This window comes from Pectinophora gossypiella, chromosome 29, assembly GCF_024362695.1.
Source record: "Pectinophora gossypiella chromosome 29, ilPecGoss1.1, whole genome shotgun sequence".
Classification (NCBI taxonomy): domain Eukaryota; kingdom Metazoa; phylum Arthropoda; class Insecta; order Lepidoptera; family Gelechiidae; genus Pectinophora; species Pectinophora gossypiella.
Window position 1 is genome coordinate 1,602,780 of NC_065432.1, and position 21,913 is coordinate 1,624,692.

Consider the following 21,913-nt stretch of genomic DNA (forward strand, 5'->3'; position numbering starts at 1 on the left):
AGCTGGGCTAACCTTGAAATGCTAGCTGTCAGTTTTGAGCATACCTGGTTTTCTTATACGATGCCACTTACCTGATGCCCAAACGCGCGTGCTTGCCGCATCGGTCCCTGTGGGTTGGGTATCGTAATAAGCCCTTAAGTACTTAGTAATCACAACCAGATTGAAGGAAACCAATACATATGTCTATCTCATAAACATTGTCAATTTCACTCGATTTTCTGCAAAGCATTGGACATTAACACTGTCACGTTACACCACCACCAGCCACTGCATTTATGACATGCAACTCATGACGTGCTGGCAGGCATGATCGCAAAGCAAAGATCATACTAAAAAAAATATAACACGTACACAAACACAAGAGGCTGAAAAATTTATTACCTTAGCTTTTAATGTTGTCATATTACTGAAAATTCTGCACCTGAAATAATTATAGGTGTATTTATACAGTGACCACATAACCTACTATATATTTGTTGACACTATTAACATAATATTGTTGTGAGCATAATACCTATTGGTGCCTGTTGGGAACTTAATCTAAACTTACTTTGTCAGTTTTTAAATTAGTGCCGTCCTTCACTAACAATACGTGCAAGAAAGAGATGCAGCTAGTTTTAGTCCTGTCAAATTAAGTTGATAGTTGCCCAAATCGACACCATTATGTGTTATTTTTTATCCATCTAGCAATAGACTTTCAGCAATGGGGTACCTACAGAAGGCAACAAGGTAACCTATGTTTTTTTTTTATAATGAACACATTTCAGCTGCAACAAACAGAATGAAGGGTGACAATTTTGTCGCTCCTTAGCCGGTTTATTTTCAGATCAAAATATAGCCGACCTTATGTTAAAATATTACAATTCAAAACACACTGAACAAAAACCGAATGATTATCCTACCTACTTTACAAAAAAATAAATTATTTTGGTAAAGGCTACTTGTCCTTTTATGTTAAAAAAATCTTTAAGTACTAGATCTTTTTTTAAATATTATTATTTTATTATTGATTAAATATTATTACATCTTGATTGTGTCGTTATGAAATTAAGCCATTAAAAATACACTCTCATACTTCGGATTAGCCACCGCGGCTACCGTCAGTCAAATGGAATAAGCAGCATAACTTCAGCATTTTACGATTACAAAAACTAAATTTTTTCCTTGAATTTACATGTTTATGACGGCAAAGAAAACTCGAGTTGTGTTTGAATAAAGATTAAGACTAAAATTCAGTAAAACATATACACTACAACAACGGCGAATTACTTTAAAGTAATATGAAAAAAAAAAATGTAGATTAAACATTTCAGCTAAATAACAGAAGAAGAAAAACATTCTGCGAATTAAAAACAATTCCTCGCATATTAATTTTATAAATCAAACTCATTCCAATTCCAAAAACAACCATAGAACGCAACATTTCAAGCTTCGAACAACCATAGACAAGACATTGAGAGTGTAAACGCTAAAAAAGATAGGGAAAATACACCATGCGTGTTTTTTGGCGGGTCGAGATGTGGTGCAGGCGGCAGGCTGCGGCGGCCATCTTGCCGCTGCTGCTCGCTGGGTGGCTGATGGGAGAGTCTTCACAAGCACTTACTACCTTTGGGAAGAGTAACAGTAACACGCAGGCACCGAAGGAAGTTACTCCAACCCCACCACCAGGTAAGAATTTACAACGATGGAGAAATTCAAATCACGTCGTGTGTGGGTTGCTTTAGTGAGCATCTGAAAAAAAAGGTTGAGGGCTAACTTTTTAATTATTTTAAAATGAGTTTTTTATACTAATTCGCTAAACTAACGTATTTAAAATTAAAAGTTGTAAATAAGCTTAAAAATATTGAAATAATAAATTAGTAAGTTACTATAATATGAATTATGAATCTTAGAATGATTTTTCACTAATTACGGCTTTTTATATCACTATTTTGTATATTTGCACTTAATTTAAGTACTATTATCTATAAGGTACGATATTTTATTATCGTAAAATTCAAACTCAAAAATATCTTTATTCAATGTTTGGTTTATATTTGGATTCAATAATAAATACTTTTTGTGGAACGTCTCATCCGCCTAAATACACCGTGAGGAAACCCACATTCCCGAAAAATGCATTTTCGGAGGTATGTGATCCAACCTGTATTGGGCTCGGTTTTTCCTTCGCGGGTTGGAAGGTCAGACAGGCAGTCGCTTCTGTAAAAAACCGGACGTGTCAAATCTTGAGGTTAGGTAAGCGGACCCTGTGAAAAACGGAACGGAAGATGATGATTCGTACCTAACTGGGCACCCTCTGGCCTGTTGTCTTAAATTTAGTACCGGGTGGGAGCCTTCAGCGCCCCCCATTTGTCCGGCCAAGTATTCAGTGCCATTTGCGGCAAATCTACAATAAGTCACGTCAAAGAAAGAGAAAAGACAAGCATTTCGCATAACCATTTTTATGAGTCCCTCAGCATATGACCTTAAGCGACATCTCGATATGGTACTCCTACACTTTCAATACCATAACATAAGCAGAGACAATTTATGATGATCATAAAATATACCGGTTACGTTATGTTGGCCCCATATTTCGTCGTTTCCACGATATTAAGAAACAAGCGACAATCGGGTCGTCAGAATCGTGTATAAAATCATTCGAACGTCGATACTTTACGCCGTATTCGGAAGCCGCAACTACCAGGGGTGGTGCGGAGCATAATCAGAAACTTTAAACAGAACCTTTCTAAAAAGGTTATTATAAGTTTATGATTTGAATTTATCTAGTTTGGAATATGTTTGCAAATCTAGTAACATAGTGGGCGTAAGTAAAGTCTAACCTGAAATATGCGACAGTCACCTGCAACCGACCTGGCTTCGCACGTATTGGCTTGCCTTTCCTGCGGATGCAGCCAGTTAGGTCGAGAGGGTGGCCCAGGTTCTGGGCATCCCTGCGTCATCAAACTATGTCCCAGGCGATGCAGCGTCTGTGAGATGAGTGGGATATTAAGAAAGAGAGGAAGGGGAAGACCAAGAAGAGGTTACACGGAACAAATTAAAGAAAAGGTTAACGTCGTGTCTTATAGGGAAGTCAAGGAATTGGCCTTTGATAGACTGGAATGGAAAATGCTACGCCGACAAGAGCGTGGCTCTTAACCTGATGATGAGTAGTGGGATATTATGCCTTGTCACGTTTCATACAGGAATACGTACTTGGTACGGTATTGGTAGCCTGACGCGCTTCTGCTTCCGCAATACAGGTTAGATCCTAGTGCGACAGTGGGCCGTGGTCGGACCTCCAATTGTATGCTTATAATACTACCATGAACATGCTGTATTTTATTATTGTACTTTTACTATACTGTCCAACTTTCCAACCCGCGAAGGGATAACCAGCCCAATACAGGTTAAGTGACATACCTCCGAAAATGCATTTCTCGGGAATGCAAAGTTGAAATATGGACTAATATTTTCTCATACTTGTATGGCGCGCGTTTCTTGTTTACTGGGCGTTGTGTTTCAACGCAAAATAAAGAATTTTATTTATTTATTTATGATTATTTATTTATTCATTTTGAGGAAGACTTACAGCCATATACATTTTCTAAAAATAATAACCAGACAATAACTAAAGGCTAATTACAAGTCTCCACCTAATAGTGGCTAAGTTATTTGGGTCGTTCTTCTTTTTTATCGACAATGATCCGTCCTTCGCTCTGCTATAACATAGCATGTTTTAGAATTTTATTTAATCTTTCCATTGTCCAAAAATATAGTTATCTTATTATACTTAAAATACTAGCGAAATACTAATCGGTTCCTCGATTAGTGATTAACGTAGCTTGGTTGTTTTTCACAAAATTCTGTGACAGAGTGGTAAATCGAAATGCTGTCTCCGATGAAAAGGGCCACTCTGTCACAATATATTTTGCAATGCGCCTGCAAGGAACAGTATATTACCAAGATAAAGAGAAACACTAAATACTCCTCTACAGACACATCTCTATATGATGTTTTTTAAATATTTATTGCCGTTATAATGAAAGATGTTAAATCCGATATAACGAGAAAATGACTTCTTATTGTCGATAAAAAAGAAGAATGACCCATTTACACTTTTACAATCATCTATGAATGTGAGGGAAGCAAGAGAAGTGTGTCAGGATCGAAGCAAATGGAATTCCATAGTCTCTGCTTACCCCGGTGGGAAATAGGCGTGAGTTTATGTATGTAAAGTATGTATGAGTCATATTATGCTTTACATGCGGCAAAAAAGAAATCTATTTCTAATTATGACGACGTACAAACTATTAATTGCGTATTTTGTGTTACAACAATGGAATAAGAACCTTAACCCCAAAAACGAGAATCGATTGATGTTATATATTCAAATGTATTCAGTATTCACTATTCGCCAAATTTCACGTAACGACCACGCAAACCATTAAATAAGTATGCCTGCCCCCGCGGCACAGCGACTGTATCGACGGCTTCGACCACTGAATAGAAGAAAGAGGCTAGAACGGCCCAGGAAACAAGAAACGCGCGCTATACAAGAGTGAGAAAATTAGTCCATATTTCAACTTTGCATTCCCGAGAAATGCATTTTCGGACGTGTTTATCTGTATTGGGCTTGTTTTCCCTTCGCGGGTTGGAAGGTTGGTCAGGCAGTCGCTTCTGTAAAAACCCGGACCTGTCAAATCTTCAGGTTAGGTAAGCGGACACTGTGGAAAACGTGATAATGCTAGGGGGATGATTTCAACTTTGCACCCCACTGGTCCGCAAACTTTACAACATACGAAGTTTCTCAAAAATTATGATATTCGATAAAGTATGATAGTCGATATAGTATCATACAAGGAGATCTCTTCATATCACAGGAAAAAAACCTTAGTATGATCGGCTATTTATCAAAACTAACTTTTGTATGCAGTATCTTACGAAAAGTAGCGATAAAAATGCAACCTGTCACATAAAATGTACATTGCCGGTAAAGTGTCTATGGAATTTGAGAAGCTGTAGAGCTATCGTAGTTATCTGTTTGCAGGAGTAGTAGTAAAGAGAACAGGGTTGAACCGGCGACAGCGGTTCTCATAAAAAATGCGCGTTAGGGCCCTTTTCAAATTCTTTCTTCTATTCCGTGGCTGGTCTAACGGCCTCTGTGGTCCAGTGGTTGAGCGTTGGACTCACGATCCGGAGGTCCCGGGTTCGAATCCCGGTGGGGACATATCACAAAATTCACTTTGTCATCCCTAGCTTGGTTAGGACATTACAGGCTGATCACCTGATTGTCCGAAAGTAAGACGATCCGTGCTTCGGAAGGCACGTTAAGCCGTTGGTCCCGGTTACTAATTACTGATGTAAGTACGTAGTCGTTACATGAGCCATGTCAGCGGCCTTTGGCGGCTCAATAGTAACCCTGACACCAGGGTTGATGAGGTTAATCCACCTATAGAAGAAGAAGATTCCGTGGCTTGGACCAATAGGCACAGCGAATGTTAATTTACGTAGATAAACACCGTACAGCTATTGGTCGAAAGCCCGCGATATAATTTGCTGCTGTGCTGCAGGGACAAGGTCCTTAGCCTTGTTGCAAACGATTTTTTTGGCGTTACTTTGCCTCAGACGGTATTAGCTACTTGGCCTGACAAATGGGGAGCGCTGGGCGTTTCTCATTGATATTTGGCGGCGAGTGTGTGCTCCTTATCGTGTGGGTTGTGAGGTGGATTACCAACCTCACACGACAGAAGAAGAATGAATTATTATTATGAATTCTATGTAACGATCTAAGTTACGCGTATTTCGAACACGGCCAGCACGGTTCTTTCACCCCATCGCATAATAAATGTATTAAGACGCAAATTATGTCTTGGATGGGGATCGTTAATCAAAATGTCATGTTATGATGGGTTCAGTAACATTACGAAATAAATAATGGTTACCCCCAATATGCTAGTAGATTAGTACTACTGTAGTTCGTTCGTTCGACAGTTCGTGAATACGTTAAACAAAAGCATAGCGTACCTATTCAAAGGACCAGGGGGGTTAAAATGGCCACATCGAAGCAGTTCATCTAAGAAAGCAATATTGCAATTTGACATTTGCGCATATAAAAGTAAATGCGCAATGCAATCAAATGTCAAAAAGCAATATCTTGCTTTCTTAGATGAAATGCTTCGAGATGTGGCCATTTTAACCCCCCAGGAGCCATGGCAGCCCAATTGGTAGAAAGCTTGCCTCTCACTTTGAGGTCGCAGATTCGAATCCAGCACAGTCTAAACCAATGACAGCCGAATTTATTTTCAAATTCATTTTTGGATCATAAATGATTACCACGTGCTCAGCGGTGAAGGAAAACATCGTGAGGAAACCCACATTCCCGAGATGCATTTTCGGAGGTATGTGACCTAACCTGTATTGGGCTGGTTTTCCCTTCGCGGGTTGGAGGGTCAGACAGGCAGTCGCTTCTGTAAAAAAGTGGATCTGTCAAATCTTCAGGTTAAGTAAGCGGACCCTGTGAAAAAAAGGGATGGTAGGGGGATGGTGACTGTCAAATCAAATCAAATCAAATCAAATATACTTTATTGCACAGAACTAAAATTTCAACAATCAGACATAACATATGAATACAGTACAATTTGGGCGGCCTTATTGCTCTAGAGCAATTTCTTCCAGGCAACCAACAAAAGGAGACAAACATTTACAACTTGGATGCGGGATGGTGCAACAAAAAATAAATAAATAAATACCTAAAAGTAAAACTAAAGTTAATATAATAAATATTCTATACTATACGTACATATATTAATAAATACTCAATTTAATATAATCCATATATACTAAAAAAAAAACACTAAAAACTAAACTGTCATACACACGACATTAAAAACTAACCAACACAACACTAAAAACTAACCAACATATCTTTCTTACTTTCTTACTTTCTTCCTCTCTTTCTTTCTTTCCTTAAACGTTCAGCTGCTTGTCTGTTTTATTCAAAAGAAATGCACCATAAAGTATTAGTGACGTTAACAAAATGGCGTACAAGAGTGCAGCACGAGATATTTACATAATTATATCTTTCGGGTTTTGTTCTACTTTAAATGCATGTAGAAATCGTAAATGAAATTCTACTGCATTTTTGCGGGGTGCTCTTTGACATTAGACAGGGCCGGAACAGGTCAGAATCCAAACATGACATGACCAAAAACAGCCTATATACGTCCCACTGCAGGGCACAGGCCTGCCCTCAATCAACCGGAGGTGGTATGGAGCATACTCCACCACGCTGCTCCACTGCGGATTGGTGGAGGTGTTCTTGGTGGTGTGCTGTAAATCGATGATGGTTTGAGCGTTCGGCTCACGATCCGGAGGTCCCGGGTTCAAATCCCGGTGGGAACATATCATGAAAATGTTGTGATCCCTAGTTTGGTTAGGACATTACAGGCTGATCACTACTTACTGACGCAAGTGAGTAGTCGTTACATGAGCCATGTTAGTGGCCTTTGGCGGCTCAATAGTAACCCGGACACCAGGGTTGATGGGTTGGTAATCCACCTCACAACCCACACGATAGAAGAAGAATCGATGATACCTAAGTCCTGCCCTGGTGTGAGTAGGAAAATTACTACAGCTGGGCGTTAAGAAAAATAACGAACACACAGGTAGTTCGTGTTTACAAGCCACCGTGTATGACTTGAAACCATAATTTAGTGTGAATATTACATATTTTCGTGCACTTAACCTTCCTGCTAGTTTGTGAAGAATTTTTTATTAAAACTGTTTGATTTAAAAGAGTTCCTTTAACACGCAGTCGGCCATTATAGACGGCGATACGGCTCACCTATCACGGTCTAACAGAAAGCTCGGTGAGGCGTGGGTACTTAGGTAATCTCGCGATGGATGTACCGCTGACTACCCCAATTGGGGTATAGTCATGAACTTACGTTATGATCCTTTTTAAATACACCCTGAGCCCAACTTGTGTGCCTGGGTGTAATAACAAGGGTCATCATTTTTTTTTTTTTATTTATCTTATATTATCTTACCCAAAAACAAAGATAAAAGATGCATATGTCTGTTATCCATTAAGCGAAGGCTAAAATGTACCACGCGACATTTTTTTTCGTGTAACGTAGTATGAAATTTCCCTCATTGATCTTCGAATTTCCTTCACAATTTTCTACGGCCATTTCGTCATACCAATTCTAGGGTGCAAAGAAAGATACGATCTTACGGAAATAAAGCAATATGCACTTTAAACCCTCATTTCACCTGGCAACCCTGCTTTGCATATAACGGTGTATTCGCGGTGAATATTCTGAATATTTTCGGCTGATAACACCGTATCGCCGCCATTTGTAAGTCAGTGAAGGTTATGAGTTATTTCTGACCTACCTATTTACATTATAATGTTGGCATGGAATAAGTATTAATTTTATATATCTATGTATAACATAATAAATAGTTAAATGTACTTATTTTATGTACGGTCACGAGTACTAATATGTATACACTTTGCAACCATGTCACATTATTTTTTCTGACAATTTAAACCGTAAGCCTCATTAAATGTCAAATATGATAGTGCGACAGGGTTCTATTGCTCATGACTGTAGGTAGATCTTTTAATTATTTATTTTGTTAGAATGCACTAAACCGCTATTATTAGGTATATTTAAACAAAATTTTCCTGTACCCAAAGGTTGCCTGGAAGAGATTGCTACATGAGCAATAAGGCCGCCTGTTGTGCTTTTCTGTATATGTTGTCCTTGTCTCCGTATTTTGTGTCCATTGTGCTCAATAATGTATTTTATCTATCTATCTATTTAATTATTGTGTCAATTATTTATTTATTTATTTGTACACAATGAAACAGACACAAGAAACATACAAAGAAAACAGATAGTACAGGCAAGCAAAAAAAAAAATAAAAAAAAAAACAAAAAAGAAACGGAAGGACGGTTGGAGCCCACCATGAAATCGCGCGCTCGATTACCAGCACCGGATGCTCCAATGAATTTCGAATTCGAATTTGTTTTCGAATTCCTTTTTAGATTATAAATTATTTATAAATATAATAGGTCTTTACGTTATCATAGTAAAAACATTTAACTTTCGCAGTAAAACATATAATAACCTACCTACCTATATCCTGCGTGATCCCGCCCGCCTATAGGTGTGAGGTTTCGTATAACAAAGCCAAGTGCTTCCACACACCTAGCCAATCAAAGTATCAACCGATCTCAACTTTAATTAGTTCATTTCCTGTCACGCACTGTACCCTACCCTACACCATCAAACGCCATAGCAAAAAAGAAACCAGTAGATCCACTCCATAACCTCGCCTCGGTAGTTTAATCTCTAGCATTATCCTGTTTCTCCTAAGGTCCGCTAACCTAACCTGAACATTTGACAGGTCCGGTTTTTTACAGAGGCGACTGCCTATCTGACCTTTCAACCCGCGAAGGGAAAACCAGCCCAATACAGGTTAGGTCACATACCTCCGAAAATGCATTTCTCGGGAATGTGGGTTTCCTTCACCGCTGAGCACGTGTGAATCATTTATGATTCAAACATGAATTCGTAAACAAATTATTCTATTTATAGTATTATTCTTTTTTGGAATATGTATAGGTTAGAGAGATAGATAAAATCTTTAAGTTAAAATTTGAATATATTTGAAATGTCTTCAAAATAAATAAGTAAAGCTTGGTTGATGTCGTGTCGACCCACATGAGAGGCGATACGACGCCGAATATCAGCCAGACCCTTAAAAAAAAACAAAAAAAACCAAAACGATTTTCTAATTACCAAGGGACTAAGTTTCCAAAATATGACTGATTAACGTGCTCTCCGAAGCACGGTTACGCAGAGGTTTGCAGCCTAGTAATAAGTAGGATAGTTAACTAGTTAGGTTAGTTCAAATTCAAATTCAAAAATATCTTTATTAAGTAGGTCCCATAGTTACAATTTGAATCGTATTTTTTTTATATAACGAACGTCTCGTCCGCCTAAAACTACTGCAGCTTTGTAAAGCTGCACCTTTATAGCCAGGGAAAAGAAGCTGCAAGAAAAACCTCGGCACAGGGCCCTAGACGTTCTTTTTTTTAAATAAACATAAAATATTTTTATACAATTGAGTGCCTAATATCAGTTCTCAGACAGTTAATCCCATGCATTCATATCTTCTGAATGATCACTAACTTTATAATAACCTTTTTGCAAAGTTTCTGTTTAACTACTGTCTTAAAACAGTTGAAAGGCAAATTCTGAATGTCAATGGGAATCTTATTGTAAAAACGTATACATTGCCCCCTTAAAAGATTTAGTAATCTTATGTAACCGACTGAATTGTAAAGCAAGTTTATTTTTATTCCGGGAATCAACAATGTGCCAATCGCTATTTTTTGCAAACAATCCTATATGTTTTTTTTATATATAAGTAAGTATATTAAGTTTTCAAAGATAGTTTGTACCCAGTTTTTTGTGGAATAATGAATGGACCTGCTTCTATATTCCTTCTACGCCCCCTTACCTTGACATGGCGACCTTATGGCAACCTACTTCTCAAGATACGACTACCTGATATCATTCGGAAGCCTGCTAGATTTACACCTACGTCTTACCATTTTACATAGACCCATCACTTTATACTGAAATTACTTAAATATAAATAAATAAATAAAAAAAAACTTAAGTAAATTAAATTTTATTCGCTCTAAAGTGGTACGTAACATACACAGCCGAAAACTTTGAGGGATGATTCAGACCATGATTCTGACCTCAGAATCTACCAGAATTCCATACTTTTGCGATGGACTGGCGATGTGGTGGATGGAATTAGAAGAAAACATTTTCTCCCCAATCGCGTAGTGGACTCATGGAATAAGCTTCCAGAGTCAGTGATCAGTGCACCATCAGTGAACTCATTTGAGAATAGACTTGACGAACATTATAAAAAAAAAACAAAAACCCAAGTGCAGTGACGTACACGCATCAACTTATGCTGCTAGTGTATTTTATAAATAATAATAATAAGTAATTAAAAATAATTAAATCATTAAAACTTGCATAAATTCTCTGACAGGAAAGTCCACTTGATATCAACTCAGAATCATGGTCTGAATCATCCCCCTCAGTATTCGTTACGAAGTCACTAACACCTATACCTACTTGTATGTACTTGTACGGGGTGTAAGTGACATCGTAACAAATACTGAGAGGGATGATTCAGCTCATTATTCTGAGTTAATATCAAGTGGAATTTTCTATCACAAAAGTATAGAATTGATAATAAAATTCCACTTGATATTAACTCAGAATCATGGTCTAAATCATCCCCCTTAGTATTCGTTACGATGTCACTAACACCTTGTAAGTATATACGTCCCACTGCTGGGCACAGGTTTCCCCTCAATCAACCGTAGGGGGTATGGATCATACTCCACCACGCTGCTCCACTGCGGGTTGGTGGAGTAAAGTAAAGTAAAGTTTATTATTAGAATCCACAAAAAGACAAATACAGTAACAATTGACTTATAGTTAAGAGTATGTTTTATGTTATGTAAACAAATTATGTATGCAATAAAATGCAAAAGTGATATGCTTATACGAGGGTCTACGTATATTGGTCGTGTTACCAACCGGACACAGGTGCCTACTATCTCTGTTCCACTTTCGAATTTGAATTTAGATCACGGGCGGTGGAGGCTTTAATTAACATAGCGCCCTTAATCACTAAAAGGGTAGACTGGGTCAAAGATAAATAGGGTATTTTCCAACTAGTCAAATCAATTTCTTTTTACTAAACGTTAAAACACGAAATTACTATGGAATTTGTATGAAAAAGCACACTGTGACGTCTTAGAAAAACATGACAAAATGACGAACTTATTAATACATTTTTCTTTATTAAAATTCATAAATAAGTTAACCGGAGAAAAGACATGTTTTTCTTGTCACCTTTTGATCTGTCTTTATTTATTAAATAAGTAATCAGAATTTTATAATTTATCTTTGACCAGGGAAACTAACCAATTACTTACTTATAATTTTTTTTTTTAAATTAAGATGGGTTTTTGGCTTTGTTCTTCCACGAGGAGAAGAAGAGGTCGACGGTGGAACGAGCGAAAAAAAACAATCAATAATATTAAAAACATTAATATACTTATTAATCCGCTTAAGTAATTATAAATTTACTACGACTTACAAAATCGTAGTATCACAGGTTCGAATTTCAGCTGGGGCACTAAACTGCACTTAAGATAAACTACTAACTCCTTGGTGCAAGTTCGCTACCGGGGTTCGAACCGGCGATGTGCGATTGAGAAGCAGACCAGTGTACCACAGGACTATGGTGACTATACAGGGTGTTAGTGACATCGTAACGAATACTGAGGGGGATGATTTAGACCATGATTCTGAGTTGATATCAAGTGGATATTCCTGTCGGAAAATTCATTAAATGTTTAGTGTTTTTTTTTTAATGATTTTCCGTTCCATACTGTTGCAACAGCCTCCGTGGTCTAGTGGTTAGAGCGTTAGGCTCACGATCTGGAGGTCCGGGTTCGATTCCCGATGGGGACATTGTCGAAATCACTTGTGAGACTGTCCTTTGTTTGGTAAGGACTTTTCAGGCTTGAATCACCTGATTGTCCGAAAACGTAAGATGATTCCGTGCTTCGGCACGTTAAGCCGTTGGTCCCGGCTATTAACCGTAAAAACACCTCCACCAACCCGCAGTGGAGCAGCGTGGTGGAGTATGCTCCATACCCCCTCCGGATGTGGCCCAGCAGTGGGACGTATATAGGCTGTTTATGTTTATGTTATGTTATATAGTATATAACATGCGACGGAAAATTCCACTTGATGTCAACTCAGAATCATGGTCTGAATCATCCTTAAAAGTTTTCATTACGATGTCACTAACACCCTGTTTATGGCTAATCGAAAAAGTTTTCACGTGCTATTTTTTAAATTTTTTTCACTTTTATAGTCTTTTTAACTCTGCAGTATTTTCCTAATTTTAAATTTAGAACAGAAACCGCCATTTTTACTTAACCTTAAAGCTAGCAGTGTCATATATTAAAACCAAGTTCGGAATTAACATTTCTTCGCACGCTATTCTCACGAAGACCCGTGTCCGCATATAAAACCTATTAAGAATACGAGACTTGGTAAAGTTATCCGCGATTGCGACACAGGAAGTCCCGTGGTTTCCGTATAAAACGTATGTAGATTACTTTACGGGTACGAGACTTTAGTTATATATGAGTATGGCGCTTGGTTCTGGCAATGAAATACGGTTACTTAGCGTCAAGGATTGTGTATACATATATATATAATATATATATATATATATACCTAACTTATATGTTTTTCTATCTTTAGTTATGGCTCAAACTAACTTCAAAACGTTTTTCGATTCTGCTCCGCACCACCAAATCCCCTGGTAGTTGCGGCTTCCGAATACATCCCGCTTAGGGACGGTACTGAAAAGTATCGGCGTCCGAAGGACGTAATATACGATCCCGACGACCCGATTACTCTAGCTATAGAGGCAGCCAATCAGCTCGCGACACCAAACACTTAAGGACCCCGATACCGACCCCGCCGGCCTGGTCGACAATTTCCCTCAATCAGCGCTTATCGCTACCGACCCACTAGGGTCGATTAATTCTTTCAAAGATTTTTTCTCTCAGACGACGCCCTGAGCCGAGGTTCGCGCCCAACTGGGCACCCTCAGGCCTGTTGTCTTAAACGTTGTACCGGGTGAGAGCCTTCAGCGCTCCCTTTTTGTCCGGCCAAGTAGTTAATGCCATCTGCGGCAAATCTACAATAAATCATGTAAAAAAAACTGTCTTTAGTAATACGTAGGTACTTCATCATCATCATCATCAGCCCATTAACGTCCCCACTGCTGGGGCACGGGCCTTCCCTATGGATGGATAGGGAGATCGGGCCTTAAACCATCACGCGGGCCCAGTGCGGATTGGTGGTTATTAACGACTGCTAATGCAGCCGGGACCAACGGCTTAACGTGCCTTCCGAAGCACGGAGGAGCTCGAGATGAAAACTTTTATGTGGTCACCCATCCTACGACCGGCTTTTGCGAAAGTTGCTTAACTTCAACAATCGCAGACCGAGCGCGTTTACCGCTGCGCCACCGAGCTCCTCAACGTAGGTACTTATAGTATTCATAAAACATGCAGACACCGTATCGAATACTGGGGAATGATTCAGCTCATGATTCTGAATTAATCATCATCATCATCTTCCCAGCATCATCTCGTTTTTCACAGGGTCCGCTTACCTAACCGGAAGATTTGACAGGTCCGGTTTTTTACAGAAGCGACTGCCTGTCTGACCTTCCAACCCGCGAAGGCAAAACCAGCGCAATACTCTTCTTCTTCTGTATTTCGGAGAGCACGTTAAACCGCTGGTCCGGCAGCAAAAAACACCTCCACCAACTCGCAGTGAAGCAGCGTAGTGGAGTACGCTCCATACCCCCTTCGATTGATTGTGGGGATGTGCCCAGCAGTGGGACGTATATAGGTTGCTTAAATGTGTTTTTTTATGTTTATGCAGGTAAGTAAGTAACATTTATAATGGCCCAGATTCCTGCAGACTCTCGTAATTTTACTTTACGTTAACCTGTAATTTTCTTATCCGCCGAAAAAGAAAGGGACGGATGATTGTCAGCTCTTAATTTTAGGAAGAATGAGTATTTAATGAATAACCCGTGCGAATCAAAAGGTATCTCGCTGGTATGCAAACCGTTTGACGTGTGCTGTCAACATAATTCTGTCGGGTTATTGGCCGATGTGAAATTTTTAGACGGTTGTTTTAGATTTCTGCTTAAAATTGACGTGTATTCCATAAATTTTATGCATGTCGATTACCCGTCCCTTTCTTTTTCAACGGACAAGAAAATGACAGGTACAACTTAAAATAAAATTAGATGGCCCAGATTCCTGCAGACATCTCGTAATTTTATTTTACGTTAACCTGTCATTATCTTATCCGACGAAAAGGAAAGGGACGGGTAGGTATTTGGCGTAAGTAGTTTTTTGTTAAAAATAACCAAACGTTTTTGTTTTCAGATTTTTGATCCCTTAGCATTTCGCATTCGCGTTGAAGATAATAAAAAAGTTAATAAACAAAGAATGATGAAAACATGAACAAATCTTTTTTCAATCTTATTTAATGAAAGATATTATCTCCCTACTTTAGATCCCTAGTTAGGTTAGGACATTACAGGCTGATCACCTTATCGTCCGAAAGTAAGATGATCCGTGTTTGGAAAGACACGTTAAGCCGTTGGTCCCGGTTACTACTTACTGATAGTCGTTACATGAGGCATGTCAGGGGCCTTTGGTGGCGCAATAGTAACCCTGACACCAGGGTTGATGGGATTGGTAATCCACCTCACAACCCACACGATAGAAGAAGAATGAAAGCTATCTTCTTCTTAATGTGTGGATTATGAGGTGGTTCACCCACCTCGTCAACCCTTGTGTCGGGGTTATTATTGAGCCGCCAAAGGCCCCTGATATGGCTCATGTAATGACTCATCATCATCAGCCGTATGACGCCCACTGCTGGGCATAGGCCTCCCCCAAGGATCTCCACGACGATCGGTCCTGCGCTGCCCGCATCCAGCGGCTTCCCGCGACCTTCACCAGATCGTCGGTCCACCTTGTAGCGGGCCTACCCACTGAGCGTCGTCCGACACGTGGTCGCCACACCAGAACCTTTCCGCCCCATCGGCCATCGGTTCTCCTCGCTATGTGTCCTGCCCACTGCCACTTCAGCTTTGCAATTCTCCGAGCTATGTCGGTGACTTTAGTTCTCCTGCGGATCTCCTCATTTCTGATTCGATCCAGCAGGGAAATACCGAGCATAGCTCTCTCCATTGCCCGCTGAGCGACACCGAGCCTCCTCACGAGACCCATAGTAAGCGGCCACGTCTCACTGCCGTAGGTCATCACTGGCAACACGCACTGGTCAAAGACTTTCGTCTTGAGACACTGAGGTATTCTGGACGAGAAGATATTCCGCAGCTTCCCGAACGCTGCCCATCCGAGTTGGATCCGACGAGAGATCTCTTTCTCGAAGTTGGACTTACCTAACTGGATTATTTGTCCTAGGTAAATGTACTGGTCTACAACTTCGAGTGTAACGTTCCCAACCTGAACTGGAGTGGGTGCGACATGGTCGTTGGACATAATTTTTGTCTTTGCCATGTTCATGCTAAGACCCACTCGTTGGGATGCGTTACTGAGATGCTCGAGCATGGTGTTCAGGTCTTCCAGGGTCTCAGCCATTAGGACTATATCATCGGCAAATCGAAGGTGCGTCAGGTACTCGCCGTTGATGTTGATGCCAAATCCTTTCCAGTCCAGAAGCTTAAAAATATCCTCCAATGCAGCAGTGAACAGTTTCGGAGAGATGACATCTCCCTGTCTCACTCCTCGCTGCAGTTGGATCGGATTAGAGCTCTGGTTCTGTACTCGAACTGACATAGTGGCATTTTGGTAGAGGTCCCTTAGCACTTCGATGTACCTATGGTCCACTTGGCACCTCTGAAGAGACTGCAACACAGCCCAGGTCTCGATCGAATCAAAGGCTTTCTCATAGTCCACAAACGCCAAGCAAAGTGGCAAATTATACTCTTCGGTCTTCTGTATAACCTGCCGCAGCGTATGGATGTGGTCTATGGTGCTAAAGCCTTTTCGGAAACCGGCTTGTTCGGGAGGCTGGAAGTCGTCAAACCTGCAAGCGAGACGATTCGTAATGACCCTCGAAAACAACTTGTAGACATGGCTCAGAAGCGAGATAGGTCTGTAGTTCTTCAGTAGGGCTTTATCCCCTTTCTTGAAGAACAAGATCACCTCGCTTCCGCTCCATGCCCTCGGCGTTTTGCCCTGAAATATGACGGAATTGAAGAGCCTCTGGAGGACTTTAAGTATTGGCGTTCCGCCCGCTCTCAGAAGTTCTGCTGTGATTCCGTCATCTCCTGCCGCTTTGTTGTTTTTGAGTTGTTTGAGGGCCATCCTAATCTCGTACAGGCTGACGTCCGGGATATCGTAATGACTACATACATTATTAGTAGAATAGTAACCGGGACCAACAGCTTAACGTGTCTTCCGAAGCACGGATCATCTTACTTTCGGACGATCAGGTGATCAGATAATGTCCTAACCAAACTAGGGATTACAAAGTGATTTTTGTGATATGTCCCCGATTCGAACCCGGGGCCTCCGGATCGTGAGACCAACGCTCAACTGGACCACAGAGCCAATGGCAGCTATTGCTGCCGACCAGTCAGAAGTCGTCTTGGACTTGTGTTATTTCTCGTGGTATCTCTAACTTCAGCAGCCACCGTCTCCGTGGTCTAGTGGTAAGAGCGTAAGGCTCACGATCTGGAGGTCCGGGTTCGATTCCCGATGGGGACATTGTCGAAATCACTTTGTGAGACTGTCCTTTGTTTGATAAGGACTTTTCAGGCTTGAATCACCTGATTGTCCGTAAAAGTAAGTTGATTCCGTGCTTCGGAGGGTACGTTAAGCCGTTGGTCCCATCTATAAGCCGTAAAAACACCTCCACCAACCCGCAGTGGAGCAGCGTCGTGGAGTATGCTCCATACCCTCTCCGGTTGATTGAGAGGAGGCCTGTGCCCAGCAGTGGGACGTATACAGGCTATTTATGTTTATGTTATGTATCTCCAACTGGTCTGTATATTTCCAGCTCGACAATGCCAGCGGCAAGCAGAATGTGCTGGGATCAGCGGAACATCTTGTGTGAGGACCCATTACGACGCCACAACCAGGTGTCTGTGTGGAGACAACCTGCCACCCGTCAATGGACAGTGCGAAAACGCGCAGACCAAGAGTGAGTATCTTCTATCTCCTTTGTTATTACCACGATATAAAAAGACCAGCCGGGTCTGCATGACAACCGCGCCGCGCTCGCCGCGAATTATATTGAGCGCTTCGCCCAATAAACGACACGAATGCTATCTACATACGACAGACGTCAAACGGCTAAAAAAACTTTTTTTGACGTGACTTATCGTAGATTTGCCGCAGATGGCATTAACTACTTGGCCGGACAGATGGAAAGCGCTGAGCTCTCACCCGGTACGGTCACGAGCATTAATATGTATACACTTTGGTACCATGTCACATTAACTTTTTTGACAAATTGAACTGTAAGTCTTACTAAATGTCAAATATGTTAGTGCGATAGAGACCTAAAGTTGGTACATTATATTGCTCATGACTGTACAACGTTTAAGACAACAGATCTGAGGGTGCCCAGTTGGGCGCGAACCTCGGCTCAGGGCGTCGTCTGAGAGGGAAAATATTTGAAAGAATTAATCGACCCTGCTATGTCGATAGCGATAAGCGCTGAATGAGGGAAATCGTCGACCACGCCGGCGGGGTCGGTATCGGGGTTCTGAAGTGTTTGGTGTCGCGAGCTGATTGGCCGCCTCTAAAGCTTAGGCATACGTTAAACCTAAACTTGGAACCTAATTTTAGTATTTCTGGCCCTATTAAATTCATTTACGTTGGACATTACGTTGCGACAAAGTATTTTACTTTGAACTGAAAATTATGTTAGAGCTACAAAATTAAGTGTCTGAGTTGAATGGGGATTGACCACGCCGGCGGGGTCGGTATCGGGGTTCTGACGAGCAGGCTTCGCGTACACCCGTGTAGTATTTATTTCTCGTTTCATAGTAGCGTGACAAGCAGAATGACGTCGAGCCTGTAAGTGCCATATGCCGTGATTCCGACTACTAATGAAGGCGCCAAGGTTACAACGAATATATAAAGACTGTATTTCTCTTGCTATAGAATCACTACATAGTATAAAACAAAGTCGCTTTTTCTGTCCCTACATCTCTATGTACGCTTCATCATCACCAGCGCATTAACGTCCCCACTGCTGGGGCACGGGCCTTCCCTATGGATGGATAGGGAGATCGGGCCTTAAACCACCACGCGGGCCCAGTGCGGATTGATGGTCATTAACGACTGCTAATGCAGCCGGGACCAATGGCTTAACGTGCCTTCCGAAGCACGGAGGAGCTCGAGATGAAAACTTTGTTTTTTTGTGGTCACCCATCCTATGACCGGCCTTTGCGAAAGTTGCTTAACTTCAACAATCGCAGACCGAGCGCGTTTACCGCTGCGCCACCGAGCTCCTCCCTATGTAAGCTTACATCTTTAAAACTACGCAACGGATTTTGATGCGGTTTTTTTTAATAGATAGTCATTCAAGAGGAAGGTTTATATGTTTAATAAAATCCATTAAATAGTGGAGAAATACGGTTATTTTTGAGGTTTTTAATGTGATGTAGTAAATTATTTATTTTTTCCTCAGCATTGCACCCGAGCGAAGCCGGGGCGGGTCGCTAGTACTTAATATCCGCATAGAACGGTAGGGAGGCAGGGAAAGGAGACAGAAGTGGCAAGATTGGCGACATAACACGTTCACTGTTTATGAACCACATATGACGCAATGACTTTGAAACTCATATGAGGGATACATTTTTTTTCTTGCCATAAATTCCAATTTGTTTAACGAAATATAACAATGCACGTGTATGCTTGATATTTGATTTTCAGTTATACAGTGACCAGGTCACGGCTTAAAAGACACCAGATCCTGCAATTGGGTCGTGTACTAGGTTCAAGATAAATTATGAAATTCTGATTACTAAATAAAGACACATCTAAAACTAACGAAAAACATTTTCTTTTTTCTATTAAACTTATTTATGAATTTTAATCAAGAAAAACGTAATAATAAGTCCGACATTTTGGCACGTTTTTCTATGACGTCACAGTGTGCTTTTTCATACAAATTCCATAGTAATTTCGTGTTTTGACGTTTAGTAAAAAGTAACTGATTTGACTAGTTGGAAACTAGCCTATTGTGCAATTGGCTTCTAGTAAGGAGTGTTAAGATTGATGAATCCATATGCTCCACACCCGACTGATGAAATGAAGGAACAGACCTGCTTATGGTCGTCGGGCCGATTGCAAGTGGTGACAAAAAAAAACAAAAACGAAAGTTATAAAGTGAACGCCTTAATAAGACGAGGAATTTATTAAAAACGTCACATAAGGACGCGTAGAGCGGATGAAGGATAATACAATTGCGAAAGCGGTATATAAAGCGAAAGTTGATAGTAGGGCTGGCAGAGGAAAACTGAGAAGGACTTACGATGACCAAATTGGAGATGTCCTTAGAAAAGGTTTAGTACGATTATTAATGATCTGTGGTATTTCATAGTGACGTAGTCGTTTTCTATTAACTTTCTTTGTATTGCACTATTGATAACAATATTAATGACCGTATTCCTGGAGGTGGAGGCCTGGAGACCTATAACACAGGGTATCCTAGTTTAGACTCCAGCCTCTACAAATATTATTAATGTTCATGTTATAAAATAATTGTAAATTAGTATAAGAACAATGTTATTAGTAGAGGAAATAACTATTTTACTTAGTTTACTTTTACTACATAGAACACGTTCAGCTGCTTCTCTTCCCGGGCATGTCGTAAAAACCGACAGAGGGATTGTGTCCTCTAACATGATGGACTAATGTTATGGGCGATAGGCTGATCCCTTATCACCATAAGGTTCATCATATCCATCTTTGGAATTCGTATCAACAGTGGCTGCAAGTTGTATTTGATTACTTGTGGCTCTGCCCACCCCATTAGGGATTACGGGCGTGAGTTTATGTATGTATGTATGTACTTTTACTAACTTACTTTTTATATTCGCCGTCAAACGAAAAATGTAGGTGTACACTACAATTAACTAACACACACACAGAAAACATACACTCAACTTTCACACTTAATTTTGGTGTACTTAAACAACTTTTAATTGTAGCTCGAACATAATTGTTCAAAGTAAAATACTTTGTCGCAACGTAATGACCAACTTAATGGAATTTATGAGAGTTAGAAAAATACTAAAATTAGGTTCCAAGTTTAGGTTTAAGGTATGCCCAATCAGGTCGCGACACCAAACACTTCAGAACCCCGATACCGACCCGCCGACATGGTCGACGATTTCATTCAGCGCTTATCGCTATCGACCCACTAGGGTTGATTAATTCTTTCAAATATTTTTCCTCTCAGACGACGCCCTGAGCCGAGGTTCGCGCACAACTGGGCATCCTCAGGCCCGTTGTCTTAAATTGTGTACCGAGTGAGAGCCCTTAGCGCTCCCCATTTGTTCTGCCAAGTAATGAATGCCATCTGCGGCAAATCTACAATAAGACACGTCAAAAAAAAGATATGCCTAACTAAAATTGCCTAATTATGTTAATCATCATGATTAATTTAAGAGCCACGGTCTTGTCGGTGTAGACAAGCAGTCGCTTCTGTAAAAAACCGGACCTATCTAATCTTCAGGTTAGGTAAGCGGACCCTGTGAGAAACGGGATAATGCTAGGAAGATGTTGATTATGCTCTTGTAGGCATAGCATTCCCCATGGTACTTTTTTTAGGGAAAAATAGAGCAGTGGTTTCCCTCTTGCCTTGCGCCCCGCAGTACTCTGTCTGATGCGAGTGAGATAGCGCCCAGAGTAGTCTATTTCAAAGCCGTAACAGGACTCCTGTCCTCCGTCTAAAAAAATACTAACCTAAAAAACTGAAATTCAAAATGGCGCCAATGACTGGTCATTTCACAACACCTAATGTGTAGTCGGTTACAAATTACCAGGAAATACAAAATATTGCACTCGCATTACCGGGAAGGAAGTAGTGCATACACGGCATGCCTGGCGTAATGACTTGGGCAGGCTTTTAAGACCTTTGTTGATTGTAGTGTAAGACTACAACTCAGGGAAGGGATTTGTCGTATAAATAATAACTTTATATTAGTATAACAAGTAAATCT

General features: G+C 40.5%; 1 protein-coding gene across 7 annotated transcripts in view; it reads left to right on the plus strand.

Moving 5' to 3' along the window:
• The window catches only part of LOC126379615 (uncharacterized), a 41,296-nt gene that overhangs the window by 14,462 nt on the left and 4,921 nt on the right, over positions 1 to 21,913 (plus strand). For 3 of the 7 annotated variants that reach the window (XM_050028438.1, XM_050028441.1, XM_050028442.1), the window contains exons 2-3: positions 1,414 to 1,668; positions 17,734 to 17,877. In XM_050028438.1, coding sequence (XP_049884395.1) covers positions 1,494 to 1,668; positions 17,734 to 17,877 — 319 coding nt within the window. In that variant the 5' untranslated portion in view covers positions 1,414 to 1,493. Of the gene's footprint in view, positions 1 to 1,299; positions 1,669 to 17,733; positions 17,878 to 21,913 lie in introns of all 7 variants that reach the window. The other 4 variants (XM_050028440.1, XM_050028439.1, XM_050028444.1 and 1 more) reach the window with 2 other exon arrangements.